The 24,222-nt window shown below is 60.6% G+C and overlaps 1 protein-coding gene across 3 annotated transcripts in view; it reads right to left on the minus strand.

Moving 5' to 3' along the window:
• SHANK3 (SH3 and multiple ankyrin repeat domains 3) overlaps nucleotides 1-23,915 on the minus strand; it is a 43,475-nt gene extending 19,560 nt beyond the window's left edge. For all 3 annotated transcript variants that reach the window (XM_090272188.1, XM_090272186.1, XM_090272189.1), the window contains exons 1-17: nucleotides 23,622-23,915; nucleotides 23,062-23,265; nucleotides 22,137-22,208; nucleotides 20,529-20,637; nucleotides 20,303-20,454; nucleotides 20,043-20,210; nucleotides 19,748-19,864; nucleotides 19,314-19,391; nucleotides 18,606-18,672; nucleotides 14,110-14,383; nucleotides 11,176-11,378; nucleotides 10,073-10,186; nucleotides 5,458-5,533; nucleotides 5,125-5,207; nucleotides 4,303-4,427; nucleotides 4,072-4,204; nucleotides 3,044-3,124 (exon numbers count right to left, since the gene is read on the minus strand). In XM_090272188.1, the coding sequence (XP_090128314.1) occupies nucleotides 3,044-3,124; nucleotides 4,072-4,204; nucleotides 4,303-4,427; nucleotides 5,125-5,207; nucleotides 5,458-5,533; nucleotides 10,073-10,186; nucleotides 11,176-11,378; nucleotides 14,110-14,383; nucleotides 18,606-18,672; nucleotides 19,314-19,391; nucleotides 19,748-19,864; nucleotides 20,043-20,210; nucleotides 20,303-20,454; nucleotides 20,529-20,637; nucleotides 22,137-22,208; nucleotides 23,062-23,265; nucleotides 23,622-23,915 (2,350 nt within the window). The remainder of the gene's footprint in view (nucleotides 1-3,043; nucleotides 3,125-4,071; nucleotides 4,205-4,302; nucleotides 4,428-5,124; nucleotides 5,208-5,457; nucleotides 5,534-10,072; nucleotides 10,187-11,175; nucleotides 11,379-14,109; nucleotides 14,384-18,605; nucleotides 18,673-19,313; nucleotides 19,392-19,747; nucleotides 19,865-20,042; nucleotides 20,211-20,302; nucleotides 20,455-20,528; nucleotides 20,638-22,136; nucleotides 22,209-23,061; nucleotides 23,266-23,621) is intronic.
• Nucleotides 23,916-24,222: the final 307 nt, after the last annotated feature.

Genomic DNA, 24,222 nt, shown 5'->3' on the forward strand with positions numbered 1-24,222 from the left:
GCATACCGACACACACACACGTGGAAATATCTACAATCAAATTTTGTCAGAGAAACAGCAAAATCCCATAAAAACCACGGTCAGGGGCCGCTTCCGGCCGCACTGGTCACCCCTGAGCACCCTGTGCAGTGTGTTTCTGGCAAAGGGCAGGTCAGTGTGTGCCAGACCATGGCCAGCCAGAGGCCACACACAGGCATGGCACCAGCTCTGATATCCTCATCACAAGGAAAGGGACCAGAAGTTCCAGATTTACCCTGGGAAAGTGGATGGACAGCGGGGGACTCAGACCACCAGGGCCCTCCTGGGCCTGGGTCTCTGCTGACCTCTGCAGCCCAGCACGCCCTTAGCACGAACAACGGATCATGAGCTGAGCCTTCACCGCACGGGAAGACCCTGGTGCTGGCCTGGCTCCCTCAACCCAGGTGTTTCTAAAGGTCAGCAACAGGCTGGCTTCCCAGGACAGCCGTCCTCTGGGGCGGGAGTGGTGTCTCCGCCCAGCAGAGCGACATGAAGAGCCTGTGTCCAGCCTCCACCAAAGCTGCGACACCTCACTCAGCAGTGCGGACACAGGCTCTGTGCCAGGCCGTCCTTTCACCACCCTTCCCCAAACTGTTCGGGAAAAGCAGACGCAGATGATGCTGGCCTGAGGCTGCTGAGAGGGAGCCCCCGGGAGACCAGGGGTACGCGGCAGCAGGGGAGCGCCCTGGGCCAGAGCAGAGAGGCAGGAGGCTCTGCTGTTCTCTGGTTTCCTCAAATAGAAGCAGCCCACAGAGCCCCTGGGTCCCTGGATTACAGACCTCGTGCTGCCCAAGGACCTCTCTGTGCTGAACTGGGAGGCTCCCTTCTGAACACGCAGCTGAGCGTGGCTACGTAACAGCCCCTGGAAGGCAGCTCCCAGAACCAGCCCACCAGCCTTGGTATGGTGTGTCGCCAGGCCCAGCTGCCTGGTGGTATTGGCTTATTGATCCGTTTGGATCTTCAATCAGTGTGATGGATCATCCTTGGACCCTTGTGACCCTGGGACCAGAGGTCTGCTGGCTTCTCTGCCTCACTCTTGAAGGAGCAGGTTTAGCACGGTATACAATTCTAGGTGGAAAAGCATGTTCACACAGGCCTTGGAAGTTATTGTTACATTGTCTTCTAGCAGCTACTATTGCTGATGAGAAGTTGGCTGTCAGTCTTCCTGTCCTTCATGAAACAGCTTCTTTCTTGGGTAGTTATTCTATGGTGTTGTGAAGTTTCACTACGACAAGTCTAGATATAGATTTATTTTGTATTTCCTTGACTGGAACTTATGCTTCCTCAAACTGGAATCTCCTCTCCTTTTTCAATTTTGGAAAATTACTAGCCATTTATTCTTCAAACACTGCCTCTTCCCCAACCTTGTTATTCTTCCCCCCAGGCTTTTCTCACTGTCCTCCGTGTCTCTTATCTGCCCTTCAATAGTTTGCATCTCCTTGTCTGCTGTGCTGCCTTCTGCGTGATCTCCTCAGGCTTATCTTCTAATTCACCATCGTCTTCTTGGGCTGGGTCTGCGGGACAACCCCGCCACACAACAGCAGAGGGAATCCTGTTCATCTCAGGCCGAGATTTTTTAATCTCAGTGGCTATAATTTTTGTTTCAGTAACAGTTCTTTAGAAATCCTTTTAAAATCTGCTTTTCTTGTTCTTTTTTTGTTTTTTCCTTTAGGTATTGCCCTGTTCTTTCACTATGAATTCTGTTACTACTCTTAAATGTTGTATTTAAATGCCTTATTTTGTCTCTGATGTTCTTCTACAATTTTCAGTTCTTTAAATGCTCATTCCAGTCCTTGGCCTTGGATCTAGCTTTCCCACTTCTCACGGGTCCACAGCCACATCTCCTGGCTTTGTGGCGGCATCAGAACCCCAACCCCTTGCCCTGAGAATCTACATCCTGTCCCGAGCCCTCACAGACTACAGAAGCACCAGCTTCCTCTCATCCTCTTGGCTCTGATTTCTTTCTTCATTTCTGAGACCCAGGGAATTCCTGTTCCTTTGTTTTGAGCTGGCTCTGTGTTTTTAAATGTTTAACTTATAACATTTACAGAGAAGAAATCCCTGACCACATCAGCTCAGTTGATCGTGATGGACATATCCTCCATGTGTAACTAAACTGCAATCAAGAGTAGCTTAGCCTGGGGAAGGATCAGCCCGAAGCCAGGGCTGGAGCTCAGTCTAGAACCAGGATCGGGGGCAGGATTGGGTGAGCTCCCAACCTGAGACCAGTGTCTAGTTTCCTACTATGGCTGAAGCCAGAGCCAAGTCTGGAAGTAGGACTGGGTTTGGACCGTACAAGGACGGAGCACACTAACAGCCACGTGTACTGGGACACACTCGTGATGAAGACGCTGATGGTCACGAACATCAGGACAAGACTCTGTACATCTGGACACACCTATGATGAGGCTACTAACAGTCACATATCTCAAGACGTTCCCACAGCGAGGCTACTAAGAGTCACCGGGATCGTGCCCACAACATGCCCACAACATGCCTCATCAAAGCCCCAATGCCCTGCGGCCCACGGGAGCCTGTGCTGTCATTGTGCCCATGAGGTTCCCAGGGCCTGTGAGGTCGGCCACTCACTGTAATTACCCCACTTAACCAGTGAGCAAGCAGGTGCTGAGAGGGTCAAATAAATGCAAAAGTCACACAGCTAGTGCCTGGCAGAGCCGGAAGCGGAGCCCAGGGCCCCTGACTCCTGCCCTTTTCTCAGTGGGATGAAACGGAGAAGTCGGGCCGGGCGGGAGAGCCACAGTTGGCACGTGCGCACGCAGGCAGACACGCCGGGGCCAGGCCTGCTCCTGCCACCGTCCTGGCTGTCCCTCCCACTGTTGGTCGCCAGCCCTGTCAGCCAGCTCTGGGCCCTCACCCCACCACACCAGCACCCACCCATTTACCGCTGACCTGTTCACCGTCTGTCTGTCCTTTCTGCTCTCTGCCTCTACCCGGCTTTGGCCCAGTTCACTCCGCCGGGCCCCCCACCCTGGGCTGCCCGCCGCCTCTCACCCCCACGGCTCACCGAGTTCCTCAAGCTCAGCCGTCATGGACTTGGAGCGCAGCGTCAGCGTGGTGCTGGGGGCCCTCTTGGGGGGCGGCGGGGCTGCAAAGAAGAGGGAGGCCTTGGCCCTCCGGTCCAGCAGCGGGCAGCGCGGCGTGGCCAGGTGCAGGTGCCACTTGCGCTCCACCGCCTGGATCTCCTCGTACTCCCGTGAGGACGCGTCGCACTGCGCCAGGATCTTGTTCAGGCTGCGGCTGGACGCAAACTTCTTCATGGCGCTAGGCGCTCAGGGGTGCTGAGGGTCGGACTGGGCAGGGCAGGCGGCACCTCGCAAGGTGGTCAAGAGCCACCAAGGGGGTGGCGGTGCTGGCCAGCTCCTGCCCGAGCGCCCACCCCTTCGGCTCCGAGGGCTGAGCAAGGAGCACCAGAGCCATGGGGTGGGGGCTGGGAGGGGTCCCCAGCAGACTGGGCTTCTGCTGCTCCAGGGCTCCCCCAGGCCCGGGGGCCACCGCCCCGCAGGGGGCCAGGGTGTGGTCAGCCGAGCCAGGGCCGGGGCTGGGCCCTGCCAGCAGAGCCTCCCGGGCCCAGGCTGCGCCGCCACATCGCGCGAGGAGAAGACGCTCTTCCTCTTCCCTCAGGTGCCGCCTCCCCCTTCCCCCGACAACGACAACGAGCGGAAGGCAGCGTCAACCTCACAGTTGCCATGGCAACCCCGGCCTCCGGGCGGCTGCTGGCAGTGCGGGGAAAGGACGGCTCTTCCGCACCAGGGGCCGGGGGTGCCCGGCATGCCAGGAAGCCTGGGGCGCGATCTGAGAGGGGCAGCCTGGGGTCAGGGGTCAGAGGCCGGGGCCGGGGTGGCCGTCTGAACAGCAGACTCTCGGAAGGCACCCGGGCCATGGGTGGGGGCGTTTCACCTGCGTTCAGGCATCTGATATCAGCAGCCTGGGGGCAGGGGTTGGGCAGAGGAACACGGGCCTGGGGTCAAAGGTCTAAGGTCAGGAGCTAGACGGGAGAGTCTGGGCACAGAGGTCTGAATGCTGACCCCTCACCTCTGCGCCGAGCCCCGTCTTCCTCAGGCTTCCTTGTCACCGACACAACCTTCATGACGAGACGGTTCCCGCCCTGGCGGATCAGAGCCACCACCTGCTTGTGCCCGACCTTCACCACGTTCACCCCGTTCACCTGGGACAGACAGGCAGAGGGGCGGGCTTGGGCCGGGCATGTCCTCCCCCGGCACGGAGGTCGGCGCCCACCCCAAGCGCCGGGCAGGCCGGGCTCACCTCGATGAGGAAGTCTCCCGTGCGCAGCCCGGCCCTCCAGGCCACGCCCTCCACATCCACGGACTCGAGGTACTGCAGCGCGGGGAAGGCCGGCGTGGGGGTGAACTCCTCGATGGGGGTCTCTGCTGCGGGGCGGGGCGGGGCAGTTAAGAAGGCGCGTCGCTAGCGTGTCCAGGTGCAGGCGGCTGCCACACGGCAACTGCCTGAGGGGTTCAACGCGCTGAACAGATGACAGCCGGGCAGAGTGACCTGGGGCGAGGGCAGCAGCGGGGCAGCAGGCGGGGCTGCCCAGGGCAAGAAGAGCCGGCCTGGGAATCCAGGCCGCTTCCCTCTGAGAACCCCCGCTCACCCCCACCAGGAAGGCCCCACCCGCGAGGCACACTAGCAGGGACCCTGGACGTCCACAAGGGGGAGGAGTCACTGCTTCCCAGTGAGATGTTCAAAACCCAGGACAGAGTCACAGCAGAGAGACGAGGACGGGTGGGGCCAGAAGGAGAGGGGCAGGGGATGGGGCCGGGGCAGGGGACAGGGGACACAGGGGACAGGATGAGGCAGGGGACGGGGCGAGGCAGGGGACAGGGGACACAGGGGACAGGATGAGGCAGGGGACGGGGCGAGGCAGGGGACAGGGGACACAGGGGACAGGATGAGGCAGGGGACAGGGCGAGGCAGGGGACAGGGGACACAGGGGACAGGATGAGGCAGGGGACGGGGCGAGGCAGGGAGGATAGCAGAGGGGAAGCACAGAGGCAAGACGGAGAGGCTCCCCGAGCAGAGTCTGCAGCCCCACACCCACTCAGGCCGCCCCCCACCCTTCATTACCTTTGGCCCCCCGAAGCACGAAGCCAAAGCCCTCGTGGTCCCGCTTCTGCAGGACGGCCACCTTGTCGTCAATGACATAATCACTGGTGGAGGGAAGCAGGGGGGGGTGAGGAGGAGGCTGCCGGAGAGCAGGCAGGCTGGCCAAGCCGGCCCCTCCGTGTGCCCCGGCGCGACCCACCCCCAGGAGTCGCCCTCGGGCTGACCTGGGAGGGCAGAAGACAGGGAGGGCTGGGCACCACATCTCCGCCCTCTGACCTCTTCACCCCAGGCCTCCTGGGCCAGTCTCAGCCCCCCCACACTGCGTGCTGCCCGCCTGCCGCCTGCCCTGCATACCTGTGGGAGGTGAGGCTGTCGTAGGAGCCCACCGTGTAGTGGCGGAAAAGTCGCTTTGTCCGGTCCTCCCGGGTTTCTGAGGGGAATTTCAGGTGTTGAGGGAGGGTCACTGCCCCGAACCCTAGTGGTCACCAGCCTCTGCCCACACACACACCCCGGGCCTGGCTGTACCACACAGAAGTGGTTGTGGGGGGGACTCCTGGCTCCTGAGGTCAGAGGGCTGCAGGGACCATGGGGGAAGTCCCAGCCTCTGGGGGCAGGAGCTGTGCGTCATCTGTCCCTGGAGTGGAAGGCAGACCGGACATGGCCAGGGCTGCCCACAGAGAGCCAGAGCCCCGGACCTTCCAGCAAAGACACATGTGCCTGTGTGAGGCATGAGTGTGTGGCACACATCACGTGTAGGTGCTGTGCTTACACATGTGCTTGTGCATGTGAGTGTGTGCATGAAGTGTGCCCACGCACACGACCATGGAAGCCACATGTGCCCTCACTGAACCCCTCACACGGCCCACAGATGCGCAACCTCACGGGCCACCGCGCTCCGGGGTCCCCTGCCCTGACGTCAGTGCCTCGCACGGGGCTCTGTCCCATCTGTACTCGAGCTCACTGTCCCTCGCAGCCCCTGCAGAGCTGGCCAGCTGTCTCCCTGGACTTCCTGCAGGCCTACAGGCTCCCTCGGATGCCCACCTCAAGCACGGCCCTTCCTCTCCGGGCCCCCCAGCCACCCAGCACCTCTCTCTCCAAAGGGTGTTCCACCACCACCTGCCTTTCCTCCCTCAACTCCTCCCTTGTTCCCTATCACTTTGGCATTTCTCAAGCTTACTTCATTCATTCAACAAGGATTTACTGAGCTCCTACTAAGTACCAGGCACTGTTTTAGGCTCTAAGAATACAGCAGAGAGCAGAACAAACCCCTCCCTTGCAGAGTTCACAATCTATCGGGAGAGAGAGAGGAGGGACAGGGACAAGCACATACGTAACATGGCAGATGCTGGCAAGTGTTGAGAGAAAGCAGGACAGGGGTACAGAGAAGGTTCACAGTTCTAGGGTGGTTGCGTGAAGGCCTCCCCAGGAAGAGGCAGCTGCCACATGACGCCGGCCAAGGACTCCCTGGGGCAGCACTCAGGCCAAAGCCCAGCGGCCGGCGCCGCGTCCCAGGGGCAGGGGGCAGGCCGGGCCGCTGAGCAGAGAGAGCGAGTGGTCAGCAATGTGAACAACGAGAGCCTATGGTTTTTGACGACCCGCCTCCTCCACTCGTTGGGAGCCCTGTGTGGGTGAGGACCACACCTCGTGTGAGCCTGTGATCCAAGCACCGGCTCAGCCCCTGACACCTGACACACACTGACAGGCGGACGACTAGCTGGGGGTGGGTGAGTGAGTGAATATGTGATGGATGAAGGGAAGGATGGATGGAACAAGAGACAGATGGACAGAAGGAGGGACAGAGAGCAGGAGGGATGGATGGAGGGGTCAAAGTTCAGTAGACGTGCAAACTAATGGGTAGATGGACGGAGTGGTTTAATGGAAAGGGGATACCTAGATTGTGGGCGAATGAAAGGACAGATGGACTCACAAACGGGTGGGTAGACAGAGGAGCAGATGGATGGATGGACAGACGGATGGAAGGAAGGGTGGACGGACAGATGGGTGCGGGGGGGCAAAAGGAGGAGGCGCTGGGTGAGTCGATGATGGCAGGACGGGTGGGTGACACGGGCGGACGAAGCAGAGGCTGGACGGGAAGAAGAAACAGGTCCCCTTCATACCTGCAGACGCAGGCTTCAGGGGAAGTACTGGTCTGGACTTCAAGACCCTGCCACGACCGCGTGTGTTCTAAGTCAGCCCACGGTCCCCTTCGAGCCTCTCCTTACGCAACAGGAAAGCTCACCTCGGAGGGTCCCCTAGGTTCTGATAGCCTGTAACTCCATCACCCTGGCACCTTCCCACTGACTGACATGCTCTCTTCTCCACACACTGCCCATCGTGACCAAGACCCTCAGTGACGCCCCTGCACCCACCACCCAGGCCGGGCACCAGATCCCTCCCTGCCTCCACCACACCTTCTCAGCACGACCCAACTTTAGACACATTCGTGGCACCCACCTGCAGAAGGACCCCCAACTCTACAGTCCCTGGCCTCCCATTTTTAGATTTTGTCGACCAAACAAATTGTATTTATTACATAACACAAATTCACTCTCTGGTTTCATTAATCAGACACACTAAAGCCAGCTAAAGTAAAAACACAACACAGCATGACCCGCCCCCCCCCCCCCCCCGGCAATACTGGAAAGAAAGGGGGGGTGGGAAGGGGGCGGGGGAGGCGGCTGCCAGAGCCCGGGCTTTGCAGGTGTCCTACAAGCAGCCTGGAGCAACGCAGGGCCTCGCCGTCCCCGCCTGCACAGCTCAGCTCTCAGCAGGGGCTGTAGGAGGCACCTCTCTGCTGACCCAGGGCACCAGCCTGTCCCGGGTGCTGGCACACCATCCCATCCTGGCCTCTAAGTCCCTCTCCAGGCTCAGAAACAGATCTTTCTTTGGATCTAAGCCTGTTGGAAGCAGGTGTTCATTCTGGGGCTGCCTCTGGCAGAGCCCTGTGCCTGGGTCCCAGATTAGACTCTGTCCAGAGAGGCTGGCAGGCCCAGCCTGCCCTGAGGACAGACGTTCCTCCCCGCTCCCCCCAGGCAGCTTCCACAGGCCTCTCTCCCTCTGCCCGCCCAGGAGACGCTCTCATCTACCCAGGTATCTCCTGACATTCTAGCAGGTGACAAGCCCCAGAGCCACCCCCGTCTGGGAGTCCTGCAACTACCCAGAGGCCTTCAGCTCTGGCTGCAGGGCACTACGTGTGTGCGCCCTTCTCTAAGACTTCAGTCCGCCCCACGCCGCCGCCTCCAGCTGCTCGCCCAGCTCGCACCCTCACCCCGAACGGCCTCTACACTCAAAATGACACCCCCATCCCCTGCACATACTCCAGTCCCACTGTTCTCCTCCTGGGTGCACAGCCACCGACAGGCCTCCCACCCCCATCCCAGCCCGGCTACCTGCACTGTACCCACGGGTTTCGCGCATCCAGAGCCCACGAACTGCGGCGGGCACTGCACAGACCCTGCAGTCCCTGTCAGCGTCACAGAGAAGACTCTGCCCCCTGGGCCGTGGGATCAGCCTTCCTAGAAATGGGGCAACATCCACTGTACCCACTGTCCCCACTCCCGGACCTGCTGGGACGAGTGAGTCTATTCCTACATGTAAAGTGCTTAAAAGCATACCGGCACCCAGACGCTGCTCAGAACACGTGCAGTGCCACCCTGGGGGGGCAGGCTCTGTCTGGCCGCCACCACCTGACTACCTACAGGGTCCCTGGTCACCCTCCAAGGCTCAGTTCAAACGCCTCCGCTCTGAAGCCCTCCTGACCCTCGTGCCAACCTAGGCAGCACCCTGTGCTCACACCCGCACGGCTCACACCTGCGGACCAGCCATATGCAAACGTCTCTGGTGTGACCACCAGGCCACCTGCTCTTCTCTGGGGAAGAGCCACCTCTGTGCTCTCAGCGCTGACGACAGGGTCTGCCACACACACATCCTTCACCTGACGAGCTGTTCTCGAGTCCCGACTTCAGTTCAGACCCCCTCCCGCCCTCCGCAGCCTCAGACTCAGCTCCGGCTGACCTGGAGCCACCGGTCTCAAGCCAGACCCTCTGCTGCCCACCCAGGGGGGCAGGACAGAGCCACTCTCACCTCAACAGGTCTGGAGCCCGCCCACCGGCCCCGCCCCCGTCAGATGGCACAAAGGCCCAAAACTCTGAAATCCCTCCGCACCCAGACAGGCTGTCCAACTGACCCTCCACAGACACTGCGGGGCTGTGTCCCTGCCACACTCCCAGCCTCTTGGAAAGCCAGCAGGCAAGCCAAGCAAACAGGTCAAGGCACCAGCGGTGACAGTCCACGGGGGCAGGGGCCCCCCTCTGGAAACTCTCGCACCAGGTCTGGAGGGCCCAGCAGCCCTGGGCCCAAGCCCTTGGTGGCCCCACTGGCCACCACTCAGCCCCTTGCCCCTCCAGCTCACCGGGCCTGGGGCCTCAAAGGGGAACCCTTTCCACTGGCAGGACCACCTCCGGCCCCAACCTCCGGAAGGGCCCTTCCTGGAGGCCCAGGCCAGGCCCACCTGCTGCCTCAGGCCCTGTGGCCCCCGGGCACCCACCACGGCCCCTCCAGGCCCAACCGGCCTCATTTCCTCTTGGCATATTCAGGCCTCCCTGCGCTGCCCACCTGGACAATCTGTCCGCTTTGGAAGTGCGTCTCTTCTCTCAGGCTGACCTCATTGCCTGTCTGCCAGCCACATAGGAAGCACACACCACGCACCAGTGTTTCTGGGGGCCGTGTGTGGTCACTGGGAGGCACATGCATGTCCTGTGGGCACATCACATGTGCCTCCACTTCTGTGAAGTGTTTGTGAGTACATGCACGGTGCGTGCATGCTGTCTGTCATGCGCACAACTGTGTTCCACTTCGAGTGTGTGTTGGAGTTTATCTTTGTCTTTCCTTTGAATATCCACATGGATATTGCTCCAAGCAAGTTCAGAGGGGAGCTAGGGAGCAACCCAGGGACGTGGGGGTCACTCACCATGCCGTGCGTCATACTGCCTCATCTGCACCTCCTCCACGCAGTCGGCCGGGAACCAGCCTGTGCGGCCCTTCACGGTCCCCTCCCAGAAACCGCCCTCCCCAATGCTGAGCACTGGGGGGACAGAAGCCAGAAAGGCTGTCAGGCCAGAGCGGGCAGCGGAAGCCCACCCCTCCCTGCTCCCGCCCCCCACCACTGCGAGCACAGGTTCTGCCCACCGACCCAGCACCCCTCCACCCTTCCCTCCCTTCACCCTCCCGGATTTTTCCCTGGAAAGATTTCGGGATCCACAGGAACAGAAACGAACAGATGGGCACAGCACAGGATGGGCATGTGGGGGACAGAGAGACACACAGATGGACAGGAGGGGGGCAGGAGGCAGAGGCAGGGGCCACAGTCTTGCTCCTGCCCTCCCAGGTGACCTCTCTCCTCCCACCCCATCCATCCCAGGGGCCAAGAGCTCCGGGTCACTCTCCGTGGCCAGGGGATTAGGCCACAGATGGGCCAAGGAGGGGAGACCCTCGCGAGTGCTTTTTCCTCGGGCTCCCACAGACACACGGCACCCACGAGGACAGGCCCAGTGATTGCAGAGAACCCCAGACCGAGGGGAGCTTGTCACAGCACCAGGCACCCAGGACAGAGGAAGCCCAGGGACAGAAACCCTTCCAGTCCACAGACACACACATAATTGTCACAGACATCACCCATGATGGCACAGGGCGCCCCACAGAGCACAGGGGTTTTCAATGAAGAAGTCCCAGAAGTGACATAGGAACCCCATAATTCAGGGAACTCTAATGGGATAGGGTCCTTGGAACACATGGAACCCCCATGACACAGACCTGTGCCCACCAGAGGAGCCCCCCCCCCAACACAGGGAACCCGTAACGGACAGAGGATGGATAGGAACCTCATGAACACACACACCGCTCCATGACACGGAGCCCTTCCCAGTGACACAAGGAATCCCCAATGGTAGATGCATCCCATAATGACCACCGTGGCTCAAGTTCCCAGGGAGACCCCAAAATGGCATCACTCCCCACAAGACCCCTGCGCCCCCGGCTCCGAACCCCCGTGACCCCGCCCCCCGCGCCCCTCACCCTTCACGGCCTCGCCGCGGTGCAGCGGGATCTCGCCCTCGCCCTGCGGGCTGTGCGCCTTCACGGCGATGAACTTGCGGCCGGGGACGGCACTGTAAAGTTTCCGCTTCGGGCCCCGGGGCGGCGGCGCGGGGGGCGCAGGGGGCGCCGGGCCGGGGCCGGGCGCGGGGCCGGGGCCGCCGGGGCCGCCGGGCCCGCTCGGGCTGTAGACGAACACGTAGGTGACGGACGCGATGCCGGGGGGCAGCGGGCACGCGAAGCCGGCGCCCGGGGCCTCCATGGCGCGCGGCCCGGCCCCGCCGCCGGCCTCACCGCAGCCGCCGCAGCGCCCGCCGCCCGCCGCCCGCTGCCGCCCGCCCGCCCGCCGGGGGCCCGGCCCGGGGCCGCTCCATGGGCCGCGCCGCCGCGCCCGGCCCGCTCCCGCCAGCGCACGAGCCGCGCCCGCTCAGGGCTCCGGGGCCGCGGGGCTGCGCTCCCGGGCGCGCCGGGCTCGCTCCATGCCGCGGCTCTCCGCGCGCCCCGCCTCCTCCGCGGCCCGGCTCCACCCTCTGCGGGCGGTGGCGGCCGGCCTCCCCGCCTCCTCCGCGGCACCCCCCCCTTCGAGCCCCCACGGGGGGGGGGGGGCCGGGGGGGAGACCCCGGGGCAAGGGGACTGCGGTGCCCGGAGGGCGGGGGGCGGTGTCGGGCACAGGAGGGCGGGGAAGGGGAGGCGGAACTCTGTCGGAGCGACCAGGTGGGAGCTGGGGAGGAACTGGTGCGCTTCAGACAGGAAAACCGCCTGGCGAAGGTGACAGCCCTGAGTGGGTCTGCGCCCCGACCCCCAGACCGCCCTCGGCTCGGGTCCCGGCCTGCGCTGCCACTGTGCTGGACGCCTGAATCCCCCTCCAGACCCGAGTCCTGGCCTCCGCGGGCAGCTGCCCCTGAGGCCCATGCACACTCGTGCTGACCAGCTGACCAGCCCGCTGTCCGCACCAGGCACCGAGCCTGAGGCTCGAGCCCTGCACCTCCGCCTCGCTCACAGCCTGCACTGGCTCCCTAGCACCTGAGCAGGCCGGGGCCGCCTTCTCAGCCAACAGCGACGCTCTGTGGGCCTGAGGATTAGCCCCAGTCCCGTCGCGCACTGGAGCACCTCCCTTTCACTCCTCCGGGCTGTTTGTGACAGCGGCCCCAACATCGCAACTATTGCATCGCTGTTCCAGCCACAGCTGGTCTGTCTCAGCCACAAACCCACCTTTCTCTGCCCTGCTCTCTGGTGCTGGTGGCAACTCTGGGACCACATTGCTGCGGGGCTAGGGCCTCCTGCCAGGATCTGCCAACAGGGGGCACCAGGGGAGAGGCCACCACCAGGCCCCCCATGTCAGCTCAAATGCTACTTTCTCTACCGGACCAAAGTGATCTCTCCTCCAGAAACCCTCTCCGTTCAGATGCAGCAAACCTCCTCAGCCCTCTCCTGGCCACTCACAGGGCGGCCCCCTTACCTGGATCCCTGCCCACCTAACTGCTTCCTAGCCCTGGGCCCCAGCTCCCAATGTCCTTCTGAAACCTTCAGGACCTCGTGCTATTGGCTCCCACCACTTCCGGCATCCTAGGCGCCAACTAAATATTCGTATTAAAATAATACTAATAATTCTGCTGTCCCCACAGAGCAGTGAGCCAGAGCCCCACACATAGCAGGCCTTGGGTCTGTGTTTGCTGGAAGGTGAATAACATGCACACACACACAAAATGAAAGCAGGATACCCACACAGCTCCTCTGTAGGAGCGACCCTCTGCAAAACTGAAACATCCCCCAGTTTGTTCTTCCAGCTACTCAACCATCCCACCCTTAGAAAAATCCGTGGGACATGCAAAAGCTTCAGGGAGAATTGATACGATTTGGGGCAGGACAGACTGCCTTGGAGTCCGGGCAAAGACTCAGAGATGAAGACATCACGAATCAAGCCTGCACCCCAAGCCCTCTGCTGAGCACCGGTGAGAGTCTGAACATCAGATCTGCCCAGGGCCCAGTTACGCTGCTTCCCTGAGCTCCGTGACCTCGGACAAGTCCCTTAGCCACTGGAGCAGCAGGACCCTCATCTGTGAAATGGCACTAGCAGAGCACGGCTTCATGCGGGGTCAAGGTGGAGACGATACAGCCCAGCAGTCATTGTGAAAACAGAGTGCTGTTTGTGGGACTGTCACTCAACAATGCCCTGAGCGCCTTCCGTGTGACTGGCTCGGGGGAAACCAGGAAGCAAGAACCGTGGCCCCTGCCCTCCAGGTGCAGGGAGGAGAGGGGCCTTACCAGCGGCGGCTGGCCGGTACTCTGGGCCAGGGGCTCCCAACAAGGACCCCTCGCCTGCCCAGGTTTCAGAAGGCTTCCAGAAGGAAATGACTTAGGCAGGATGAGTCCTACCTTGCTGATGAGAACCCCAGGCACAGAGGAGTTGGCTGGCCTGTCCAAGGCCACCGTCAGCAGGTGCAAGGACTCAGCCATCTGTCTGCAGAGCCAGAGCCCACCCCGCAGTTCCCACTGCACAGCCAACACAACCTGTGGGGCTCTAGCCAGGCTTTCCTGCCCTGCGTCTGGGGATGCCATGTGCTCCCTGGTCCTCAGGGGCCCGTCGCTCACGGTAAAGGGTAAAGAATAGAACCACAGTGCCCTGGGTTGGAGACGTAGGAGAAAGAAGAAGGCTCCCACCATCCCCAGGGCAAGTCCCGTTCCAACCAAAGATCAGCACCAGGGAGCCTGCCCTGGCCCACAGCACCTCACCTTCTTCCCTTCCCCACCCAGGGAGGGCCATCTGGGGGGCTGGGAGTCCCCTACCCCAAGCCTGAGCCCACCACTGCGGAGGTGCTAGCCACCATACCTCTCTCTGCCTTGTGCTGGCTCCTCCCAGCTGCGGTCCTGGCACCCCACCCTCCAGACCCCGAAGGGCCCCCAGCTCCCCCTACCTGATGTTGCTCTGGCTGCCCCTGACTGCGTCAAGGCCACCCATGTCCTTCTCTTGGCCACCATCCCGGTCCCGGTCTTTCTCCTCCTGCAGCCGCTGGAGTAGCAGCTGGTGGGGAAGGCTTCGCAGCGAGGGTCCAGGAGAAGCTGCCGGCTGCGCCTCACCCTTCAGGTTGACGTCACTGGCTGAGCGCTGCAGGGGCCGTGGGGAGGCCAGGCCACTGGGGCCGGCCAGCCGTCGCCGCTTTGCATAGCTGGGGGTTTCCCTGAATGGTACTGGGAGGGAGGGCACATAGGTGAGGCTCTGGGCAGCCAGATAGGGTGACCAACTTGTCCTGGTTTGCCCAGGCTTTCCACATTTTACAACTAAAATCCTATGTCCCAGGAACAGCCTCAGTCCCAAGCAAGCCAGTACAGTTGGCCACCCTGAAGCCACCACTGGGAGTCACATTCCAAACTGCCTCTAACTCTAGCTTCAGGGGTAGAAGCCTGCCCCTCTTGTCAGCAAATGAGGCCTTGGGGATGCTCAGATGTGCTCTTGAAACTGCTCATTTCAGGAGACAGAGCAGGCCACTAATCTGGTGACAAATCTCACCAGACTCCTGCTGCATGGGACCATTTGTAGTCCACTACGACCCGGGAAACTGAAAGGACATCTAGATCAGGGGCTGGCAGACTTTGGTGAAAAACAGGACAGTCCCTGTTTCAGGCTTTGTGAGCCACACACAGTTGTCTCTGTTGAAGGACCCAGCACTGCCGCCACAGCACAAAACTAGCCACTAACAATGCAGAAGCAAACAGGTGTGGCTGAGTTCCAACAAAACTATTTAAAAAGCAGATAAGGATTAAGAAAACATGATCCAACTAGATGCTATTTACAAAAGAGATCTAAATAGCTATATTACTATCAGACAAAAGATAGTGTTACAACAGACAGAGGACATTGTATATTAACAAAAGTGTCAATTCACAAGTAGATTAACAACTGTTAACATATACTCATCAAACAACAGAGTATCAAACAAAAATATGAAACAAACATTGACACATTTGGAGAAATAGACAGTTCTACAATAACAGTTAAGACTGCCACATCCCACTTTCAATAATGGATAGAATATCTAGAGAGATCAATAGGACATAGAAGACTTGAACCTATAGACCTAACAAGATTATATATATATATGTATATGGAGAAAGAGAGAGAGAGGGAGGGAGGGAGGGACACAGAGAGAGAGGGAGAATGCTCCACAAAACAAGAGTATAATACATTCTTCTCAAATGCACATGGAATATTCCCCAGGACAGATCAAAGTAAGGCTAAAATTTTAAAAGACTGAAATCATACAAAGTATCTTCTCCAATCACAGTGGAATGAAACTACAACCAAGTACAGAAAAATAAACTTGAAAATTCACAAGTACATGAAAATTAAACATCACGATCTTAAACAACCAATGTGTCCAAGTAGAAATCACAAGGAAAACTAGAAAACATTCTGCAAAAATGAAAACAATATAACATAACAAAACTTATGAGATGCAGCAAAAGCAGTACTAAGAGGAAAATTTATAGCCGTAAGCACCTACATTTCGAAAGGATGAGAGGCCTCAAATCAACATCCTAATTATACATCTTAAGAAACTAGAGAAAGAGAAGCAAACCAAACCCAAAGCTAGCAAAAGGAAAAAGTAATAAAGGTTAGACAGAGGTAAATGAAGTAAATAAAAATACAGAGAGAATCAATGAAACCTAAGTCATTTCTTTGAAAATATCAAGAAAATTGACAAACTTTTAGCTAGACTAAGAAAAAAAAAAGAGCAGACAGACACATATAACTAAAAGCATAAATGAAGTGTGTGGCATTACTACTGATCTTATAGATATAAAGGGCATGTGAGAGAATACTATGAATGATTAAATGCCAACAAATTAAATAAGAGAGATGAGATGGACCAACTTCCAAAACTGACTCAAGAAATAACAGAAAACCTAAACAGGCCTATAATAAGCAAAGAGGTTGGATCAGTAATCAGGAATCTCCCAACAAAGGCAAGTCCAGCCCAGAGAGCATTATTGATTAATTCTCCCAAACATTTAAATAATTAACACCAATCCTCCTCAAACTCTTCCAGAAAATGGAAAAGGAAAGAACACTCTCAAACTCATTCTATGAGTAATTAAAAACTAAGCAAAGGACTTAAGCAGACACCTCTCCAAAAAGAATACGAGTGGCCAATAGGCACATGAAAAATGGTCCACACCATTAGCCATCAGTGGAATGCAGTTTGAAAACAACAATGAGATCATGATTCACACTGATTAAACAGCTGTATGCTTAAAAAAAAAAAAAAAGAAAGAAAGCTGGTAAGAACAAGTGTTGGTGAAGATTTGAAGAATTTAGAATCCCCATACATTCCTGGTGGGAGTGTAAAATGATGGAAAATAATTTGGTTTTTCCTCAAAATGTTAAATATAGAATTATTATATGACTCAGCAATTCTACTCAATTGCTTGGTTATATAGGGTTTTCTTTTGGGGTGATAAAAATGTTTTGGAATGCAACAGAGTCAGTTGTACAACATTGTGAGTGTACTAAATACCACTGAATTATTCAATTTAAAATAGTTAATTTTAGGTTATGTGAATTCAATTTTAAATAAAATTTAAATTCTCAATTTTAAAGCCTCAATTTAAAAACAGGACAGCAGGCCTGGGGCCGGGTTGGTTCGCCAAGCCCCCTTCTAGACTCCTGTCTGCAAGTGTGGGCCACAGGCCTCAGACCTCACTAGAAATGCAGAAGACCTGGCTCCACCCAGACCCACTGAGTCAGCTGTGACTCAGATGTGAGAGACGCTTCCCTGGTCAGAGCCTCGTGGGACACACGCCTGTGAGAGCGTGGGCTTGAAAGTGTGCGCATGGGTTGAGTGTGGGTCTGAAGGCGACCCAGGAACCTGGCATCTCTGTCCAGACCCCAGCACTGAGAGGCAGCTGGGGCCTCCCGCGCTCAGCCTGGACCAGGCAAGCCCCCCCTCCAATCAGCAGTACCAAGGTCGTGGCCAGAGTCCAGACCCACAGAACCAAATCCCATGGGAGGTCAGAGGGGAGGAGGAGTAGATGCAAATAACCATAAAAGACCATTTCTCCGTAAGAGAAACGGAGGCACCGAAGTCCTAAGCAGCTTTCCCGTGGTTAGATGACCATGAGCAGAAAAGAGACCCCACGCGTCCGCCAACCCAGGTCCTCCCAGGCTAACGACCACCTGCACGCACTCAGGCCCAGCCAGCCCAGGACTGTCTCCTGGCCCTAATTCAGCCTCCAACCTCCTCACAGCTCTGTCCCAGCCAGAACCTGGACCCCAGGCCCACACCACTGTGCTCAGCTGACACTGCTGCCCTGGAACTGCCCACTCCCGGACCTGCCATCTGTTACCACGGTCCCCGCCTGGTGTGGAGCATCAGGGGCCCATAACCAAGCCTTCTTGGGCAGAGGTCTACTCAGGGGAGACCCTACAAAGGAAGGTCCTTAAACACGAACTTGGTCTTAATCTCAAGCCCAGCCTGACATAACAACTGAGAAGGTCCTGACCCTAAGGCCAGACCCAGGTCACAGCTGTTCACTGTCCCTCAGGCAGAAAGGGGAGCCTGGGAGCCTGTCTTCCAGACTGAGCCAGGGCAGAAAACTTGGGGCCAAGCAGGACACCAGGCAGCAGAGAAGGGAGCCTCTATGTGGCCAGGTGCCTGGGGGCGAGGCCTCTGGCCAGAAGACTTTTTACAGAAGGGGAGGCCCAGCCACCTCTGCGGCCCCAGCCACCCCAAACTGGGAGAGGTTGGCAGAATTCCAAGGACAGGTCCCAGACCAGCCCCACCTCCACCAGTGACCTGGGAGTGTGTGTGGACGTTCTTAAGGCTCCCTGTGACGGCTGTCCCATCCCCTTCCTACCCTGGAGTCAAGACTGGATGGCATGTTCTGCTTTGTCTTCTGGGGCCAAGAGTCATGCACACACCCGACCCTGAGGACAGCACCTGCATCACTGTGTGTGCTCTTGTGTACACACAGATGTGACCTTGTCCAGAGCAGGCGGGCTGTGGCCACTGAGCCCAGTTCTTGCTCTGGGCTGGAGTGAGATGCTGAGGGGCTGGGGCGGACATCCATGGTCCCGTATCCCCTGCTGGCCCCTCAGTGACCTAATGGTAAAAACAAGCCTTCACCCTAACTTCAGCCAATGCCTAAACCCAACACTGGCCCCAACCAGCAGCCCTACCGTCACCATGCCCTTGACCTGACCCCGACTCTTTGTCCGCTCTGCGCAGGCCCGTCTCCCATCACATTCCCTGTCCCTGCAGGGGCCACGGATGGACTGACTGAGCAGAGTACAGATGGCAGCTGGAGTTGAAGGAAGAGGCTCAGGGCATGGAGCTCCTTTGGAATGTCCCCACTGACCCCTGACAACCCCACAAACCCACATTCCACATGGCCCTCGGGTGGGCGAACTCACCAACGTCTGAGTCCTTGTGGGTCTTGATGACCTCCGCCAGCTCAAAGTTCCCTGCGACGATGGCCACCTGAGGCGGGGGGGCCAGGAAGGAGGCTTAGCCACACCGCCCTCTCCGCCCCGGGGCCCCTCAGGCTGCTGTCTTCTGTGGTCGGTGGCCCAGGCTCGGACCCTGCGCCTGCGACCCACCGCCCAGTCTGCCCGGGACTAAGGAGTCTCCTGGGGCATGAGACTCAGAGCTAAACCAGGACAGTGCTGAGCCCCCCGGGCCCACTGGTCCCCCACCTGTTCTCTCCACACTCCACCTTTCCCAGCTCAGCTGTGGCCCCCACTGCCTCCCACCTGTCACCCATCTGGTCCTGCAACAGGCCCTCGGCGCCATCCCGGCACCTGCTGGACAACGCAGTGGCCTGACCTGTTTGCCCCCGTGGCCCACGAGTCCCCGTGACAATGTCCCCAACTCCTTCTACACACTTCAGTCCACATGGATACCTGTCCATCTAGTGCCTCTGATGCCAAGAACCAACCAGGCCAGAGAAAGGGCTCAGAAACATCACCTAAATTGAGTCAGGAGCTAGGACCACCCCTCTGACCCCTGGTTCACCTCTGCACCCCATCTGTCCCTAGAAGGTCAGGGACCCTCCTCTCCGCAGAAGTTAGAGAGACACACAGGCCCCAAGGCAGCCCCTCGGCAGTGAACCTCTCCGGTACCTGGAAGGCGGTCTGGCTGTTGTAGTTGCGGACGTCCTTGTTGGCTCCACGGAAAAGCAGGACACGAGCGCAGCTCTCCTGTCGGTGGGTTGGAATGGGCGTCAGCGTGTGAGACACATGCACATACGCGGTGCCCGTGCACGGGTGTGGGGCGCACACGCCCACCCACACATTCAGCACACACAGCACAGGATGAGCAGGGCAGGCATATGCATCAGGCCCCACCTGGCCCAGGCGGGCATCACTCGCACCTGGTTGTTCAGAATACACCTGTGTTCAGAGAACAGACGTGTGCACACAGGCCTCCAGGGCCACAGCTCACTGCAGGACACAGAACATGCACGCGAGGAGGGACACAGGGTCAGACGAGCACACACATGCAGTCACCGCACAGGGCCAGCTGTGCACACGCACATGTGCACTTGCAGTCACACCTGGTTGTACAGGGCACAGATGTGCAGGGCCGTGTTCCCCGAGGCGTTCTGAGCCCCCATGTCCGCCCCGTAAAACAGCAGGTGCTCCAGGTGCTGCACATGCCCAAAGCGGCAGGCCTAGGGGAGAAGGAGGTGCTGCTGGGTCCCCCATCAGAGCCCAGGACCCCCGCACTTGCAGATAGAACTGCGAATCCCCTCTCCGACAGAGAGAGCCGGAAGCCCCCTGCCCCCGACGGCCCAGGACTCACACGCCCCTGGACAAAGGCGGGTGCCCACCACCACACGCTTGGCCCACCTGGTGGATCTCCTGCCAGCCGTTCTCATCGGTGGTCCCCAGCTGAGCATGGTCATGGAGGAGCAGCTCACAGCAGAGGGCGTCCCCGCCCCCCAGGGCACTGTGGTACAAGGGTGTCAGGCCACGGCTGTCCTTGTAGTCAGGTGAAGCACCCAGGTCCAGCAGGGTCTGCGGGCGAGCAGCCTCAGTGTCCACACTGGGCCGGACCCCCGCCCAACCCTGGCCCACAGGACCCTCCAGGCCGGGACCCCAGCACTGACCGTGAGAGCCTCCGCGTTCCGCTGGCGCGTGGCACAGTGCACAGCGGTGAGCCCGTCGCGAGTGCGGAAGTCCAGGTGGGCACCGCCATTCCGCAGCACCTTCAGCAGGTCCGCAGCATCGTTCAACTGGGCCGCGAGGCTCAGAGGACACTCTGGGTTCAAAGAACAGACGAAGGTTATGTCCCAGCCGCGCCAAGGCCACGCCTCCCCCTGCTCTGCTTCTCACCTCCTGAGTCAGGATCGTGGAAATTGGGGTCCAGCCCCTTGTCCAGCAGGCGGGCCACCTTGTCTGTGCTGTGCAGCTGGATGTAGTCCATGAACTTCTTCAGGTTCGCCTGGAACACCCGGCCACCCTGGTCAGCCCGCATCCCAGCCATCACCACCTGACTGTCCCCCGCCTTCCACCAGCCGGCCTCGGGCCACCTGTGGATGACTCCTGCCCCGCCCCAGCTCCTCCACCTGGCCCTAGTGCCCAGCACGCCCAGCCTGGAAAAGCCCAAGGCCACCCCGGCAGGGACCAGCCTCACGCCCTCATCACTCCCAAGGCGGCTTGTTCCTTCTCTGGCACATCTTCCTCCTGCGCTCACCCCATGGCAGGCCCCCACCCAAGGGGCCCTGCCCCATCCGCAGGCGGCCCCTCCTAGGACAGGACTTGGCCTGCCTTTCATTCCTTTGCCCGACCACGACCATGCATGAATCCAACTGCAAAGGCCCACTGAGCCCAGAAACAGGAGAGGGCGCCATGGGGACGCTCCCAGGAAGTGGCCTCCTTAGCTGGGTCGGGACAACTGAGGGAGAGGCCTCAGCCAGACCCAGGGTGGGCAGTGGGGCAGCTGGAGCCCAGGCAGGCACTCAGGGCTGTGGTAAGAGGTCAAAACTCATCCTAAAAACAGGTGGGACTCACTGAAGGTCAAGAGTCACCAGCGTCCTGTAGGTCGCTGAGGACAGTTTTAGAGGAAAGGTAACCTCAGGAAGGACTGAGGGTAACAGGGTCACACAGGGACCTTAGTGCTCTAGAGCAGCAGGAGTCTGGCACGGAGGCTCCCAGGGCACAGAGGCATCATTGTCGCACAAGGGTGACAGTGCTCTTCTAGGCTCCAGAGGAGAGCAGATGTCCCCTGGTCCACAGGAGCCTAAGGTCCCACAGCCCCAACCTGCCCCTCCTCCATTTAGAGAAGGCAGTGCGGTGACCCCCCCCCCCCAGCGATGGTGCCCAGCAGCAGCCCCCAGTGTGCCTCCCATGCACGGCCCAGAGTCAGGCAGACATGGCTGGGCCCCAGCTCCACTGGCTGCACAGCCGTGAGCAGGTCGCTTAGCTGCTCTGGGACTCAGCACCCCCGTGTGCAAAATGGGCTGCCCGTCACTCCCAGGGGGAGAGGGACGAGACGCCTGATTCCGGTGCCCAGTGCTGGTGACCACTAAGTGCCGCGCTCCTCACTCTCCCCCGGGGCCCCACCAGGCGCTTGTTCACGTCTCTCCCACCCAGGCTCTCAACAAGACACGTGCCAGGGTGACCAGAGGGGTCGGCAGGAGTCTGATCTGACTGGAACCCATCACCAGACCGCCCACCCCACGGTGCCCGGATCCTGCGTCCAACCCTCCAGCCACCCACCCCCAACACCTGCTCTGAGCCCCTGACAACAGGAGAAGACAGCTGGAGGGACTGTGGTCAGCGCCCGGCTGGGGTGGGCGGTGCTGGAAGCAGGGGGACGGCCTTAGGAAGGAGCTTTTAAAGGACATGTCTAGTGTCACACAAACCCCAGCCCATACTGAGGTGGGGCCATGGGGGCAGAAGGCAACTTCTACCGGCCCCTCCCCGGGGCTGCCTCCCTACCTTCGTGTGAAGCTTTGCAAACTGCTTGTCATCGATGAGGTTCTGCGCGTACACTCGCCTCTTGTATCGGAACTGCTCAGGTGAAGAAAAGACAGGGACAAGGCATGACCTGGGCTGAGCGAACGCGCGCACGGGACGGGGGTCCCGCTTCCTCCGCTGACCACCCGCCCTCAGCCACCGGAGCCCTGCGGCCAGTCACACGAGCCCCGTCCACACTACCACAGACGCAGCCAACACCAGGCTCAGAGAAGAGGCACGCCTGGCTGTCCATGGCCTGCAACGGTCTTCCTGCCTTGTTCCCGCTCCCAGGGTTCCCCGGAAAACCCCACTTCTCTTCCTCGACCTTGTTTCGCGCTTACCTTCCCAGACACCCCCTCTCTGAGTGGAACTGACCCTACTTCCCTCGGCCACCACAGAGGCCAAGCCGACTCGGAGCTCGGCTACCACCATGCTCATTGCTCGATGCACCACGAGTCTGTGTCCCCAAGCCTACCGCGGCGCGCGCGGCCTTTACAGCGATAGCGGGCGACCCGCTGAGGAAGGCTTGGGTTTGCCCTTACAGACTCCCCAAGCGGGGCGGATGGACACACGGAGAGCGCGCGCGGGCTTACTCCACACACGCTCCGGGCGCACGCCTGCTCGCACCGCCCCCCGCAGATCCACGCTCAGGGCTCCCGCCGCACGCCACGCGCCGCTGACTGCAGGCCCGGCACACGGCTGGCTGCACACACACGGCTCGCTGCGGGCACCACACACGCCGCACAGAGCGCCCGCCGCACTCGCCGCGCACAGACCCCGCTTCCACACCAACTCCTCCCGCGCGTGCTCCTCACAGCCGAGCCCTTCGCCGCTCATGCCTCGGAGCCAGTGGTCGCGCCGCGCGCCCTCCTCGGCCCCGGCCGGCGCGCCCCCGGCCCGTGCTCACCTCCAGGTAGGGCAGGGGCGTGTCCAGGTTAGGCGGGTACTCCTGCAGGAGCCGCTCCTCGTCCAGGAACTTGCCGGCGCGGCCCCGGGAGGGCGGCTGGAACAGCCCGTAGTTGAGCGCGTCCTGGAGACTGTGATTGAGGGCGCAGAGCACGCGCTGCTTGGCGGCCCACACGGGCGCGGTCGGGTCCAGGCGCAGGCACTTCTGCGGCGGAGCGAGCCCATGAGCACGGGCCGGCCCTGCCCGGCGGCACGCAGGGCACCAAGTCCCGGAGTCCCGGAGTCCCCACGGGAGTCCGGGGCTCGGGAGCCCAAGCCGCGGACCCCGCGCGCCTCCGCCGCCTGCAGTCGAGGCCCCGCCCGAAGGCGGTACTTCCCCGGGCCCCGCCCCCGCGGGGCGGTGGGGAGGGTCCTGGCGGAGGCGGCGGGGGAGGGGTGAGTCGCCGCGGGCCTGGGGTCTCCCGCGCCCAGCTCCAAGCATGCCAGTCGGATGGGGTGGGGGTGGGGGCGCTGGGACGAGCAGGTCGAGGGCGCTGCCGGGACGCGGGCGGCGGGGCTCACCGTCTGCTGGAGGTCCGGGATGCCTACGCGCACGACCACGAAGCTGGCCCCGGGGCCGTCCATCCCAGCGCCGGGGCCGGGGCTGCTCGCAGCTGGGAGAGGGGCGCACGGGGGCTCCGCGCTGCGCCCCGGCCCCCCCTCGGCCCCCGCCGGAGCCCCGTCGGCCGCGCTGTGCGGGAGGGGGCCGGGGGGGGCCGGGGCCGGGGCCGGGGCCGGCTCAGGGGGCAGCGGCGCCGAGGGTTCCGCAGGGGCGGCGGCGTTGGTGGCGGCGGCAGCAGCACGGCTCGGCTGCATGGGCCTCGGCTCCGCGCGGCGCTGCCTTCCCCGGGGGCGGGGGCGGCGGGGGGAGGGGGCCTGCGCCGCGAGGAAAGCGGGGGCGGCCGGGGGTGCTGCGCCGGAGGCGGGGGCCGGCAGGGATCAGGGCAGCCCTGGAGCGGGGGCGGGGGAGTGGACTGTGGGGGTCCCAGAGTGTGGTGGGAGGGTTCGCGCGGTGGGTGGGGCCCACGCCACCCAGCTGGGGGCCTGGGGACTTGGCCGGCGTTGGGGGAGCCTCGCGGTGTGGGGAGTGGCTGAGCAGCCGGGGCCGCGCTGTGCTTCAGCC

This window comes from Furipterus horrens, unplaced genomic scaffold (genome assembly GCF_987537825.1).
Source record: "Furipterus horrens unplaced genomic scaffold, mFurHor1.1.pri manual_scaffold_4, whole genome shotgun sequence".
Lineage (NCBI taxonomy): Eukaryota > Metazoa > Chordata > Mammalia > Chiroptera > Furipteridae > Furipterus > Furipterus horrens.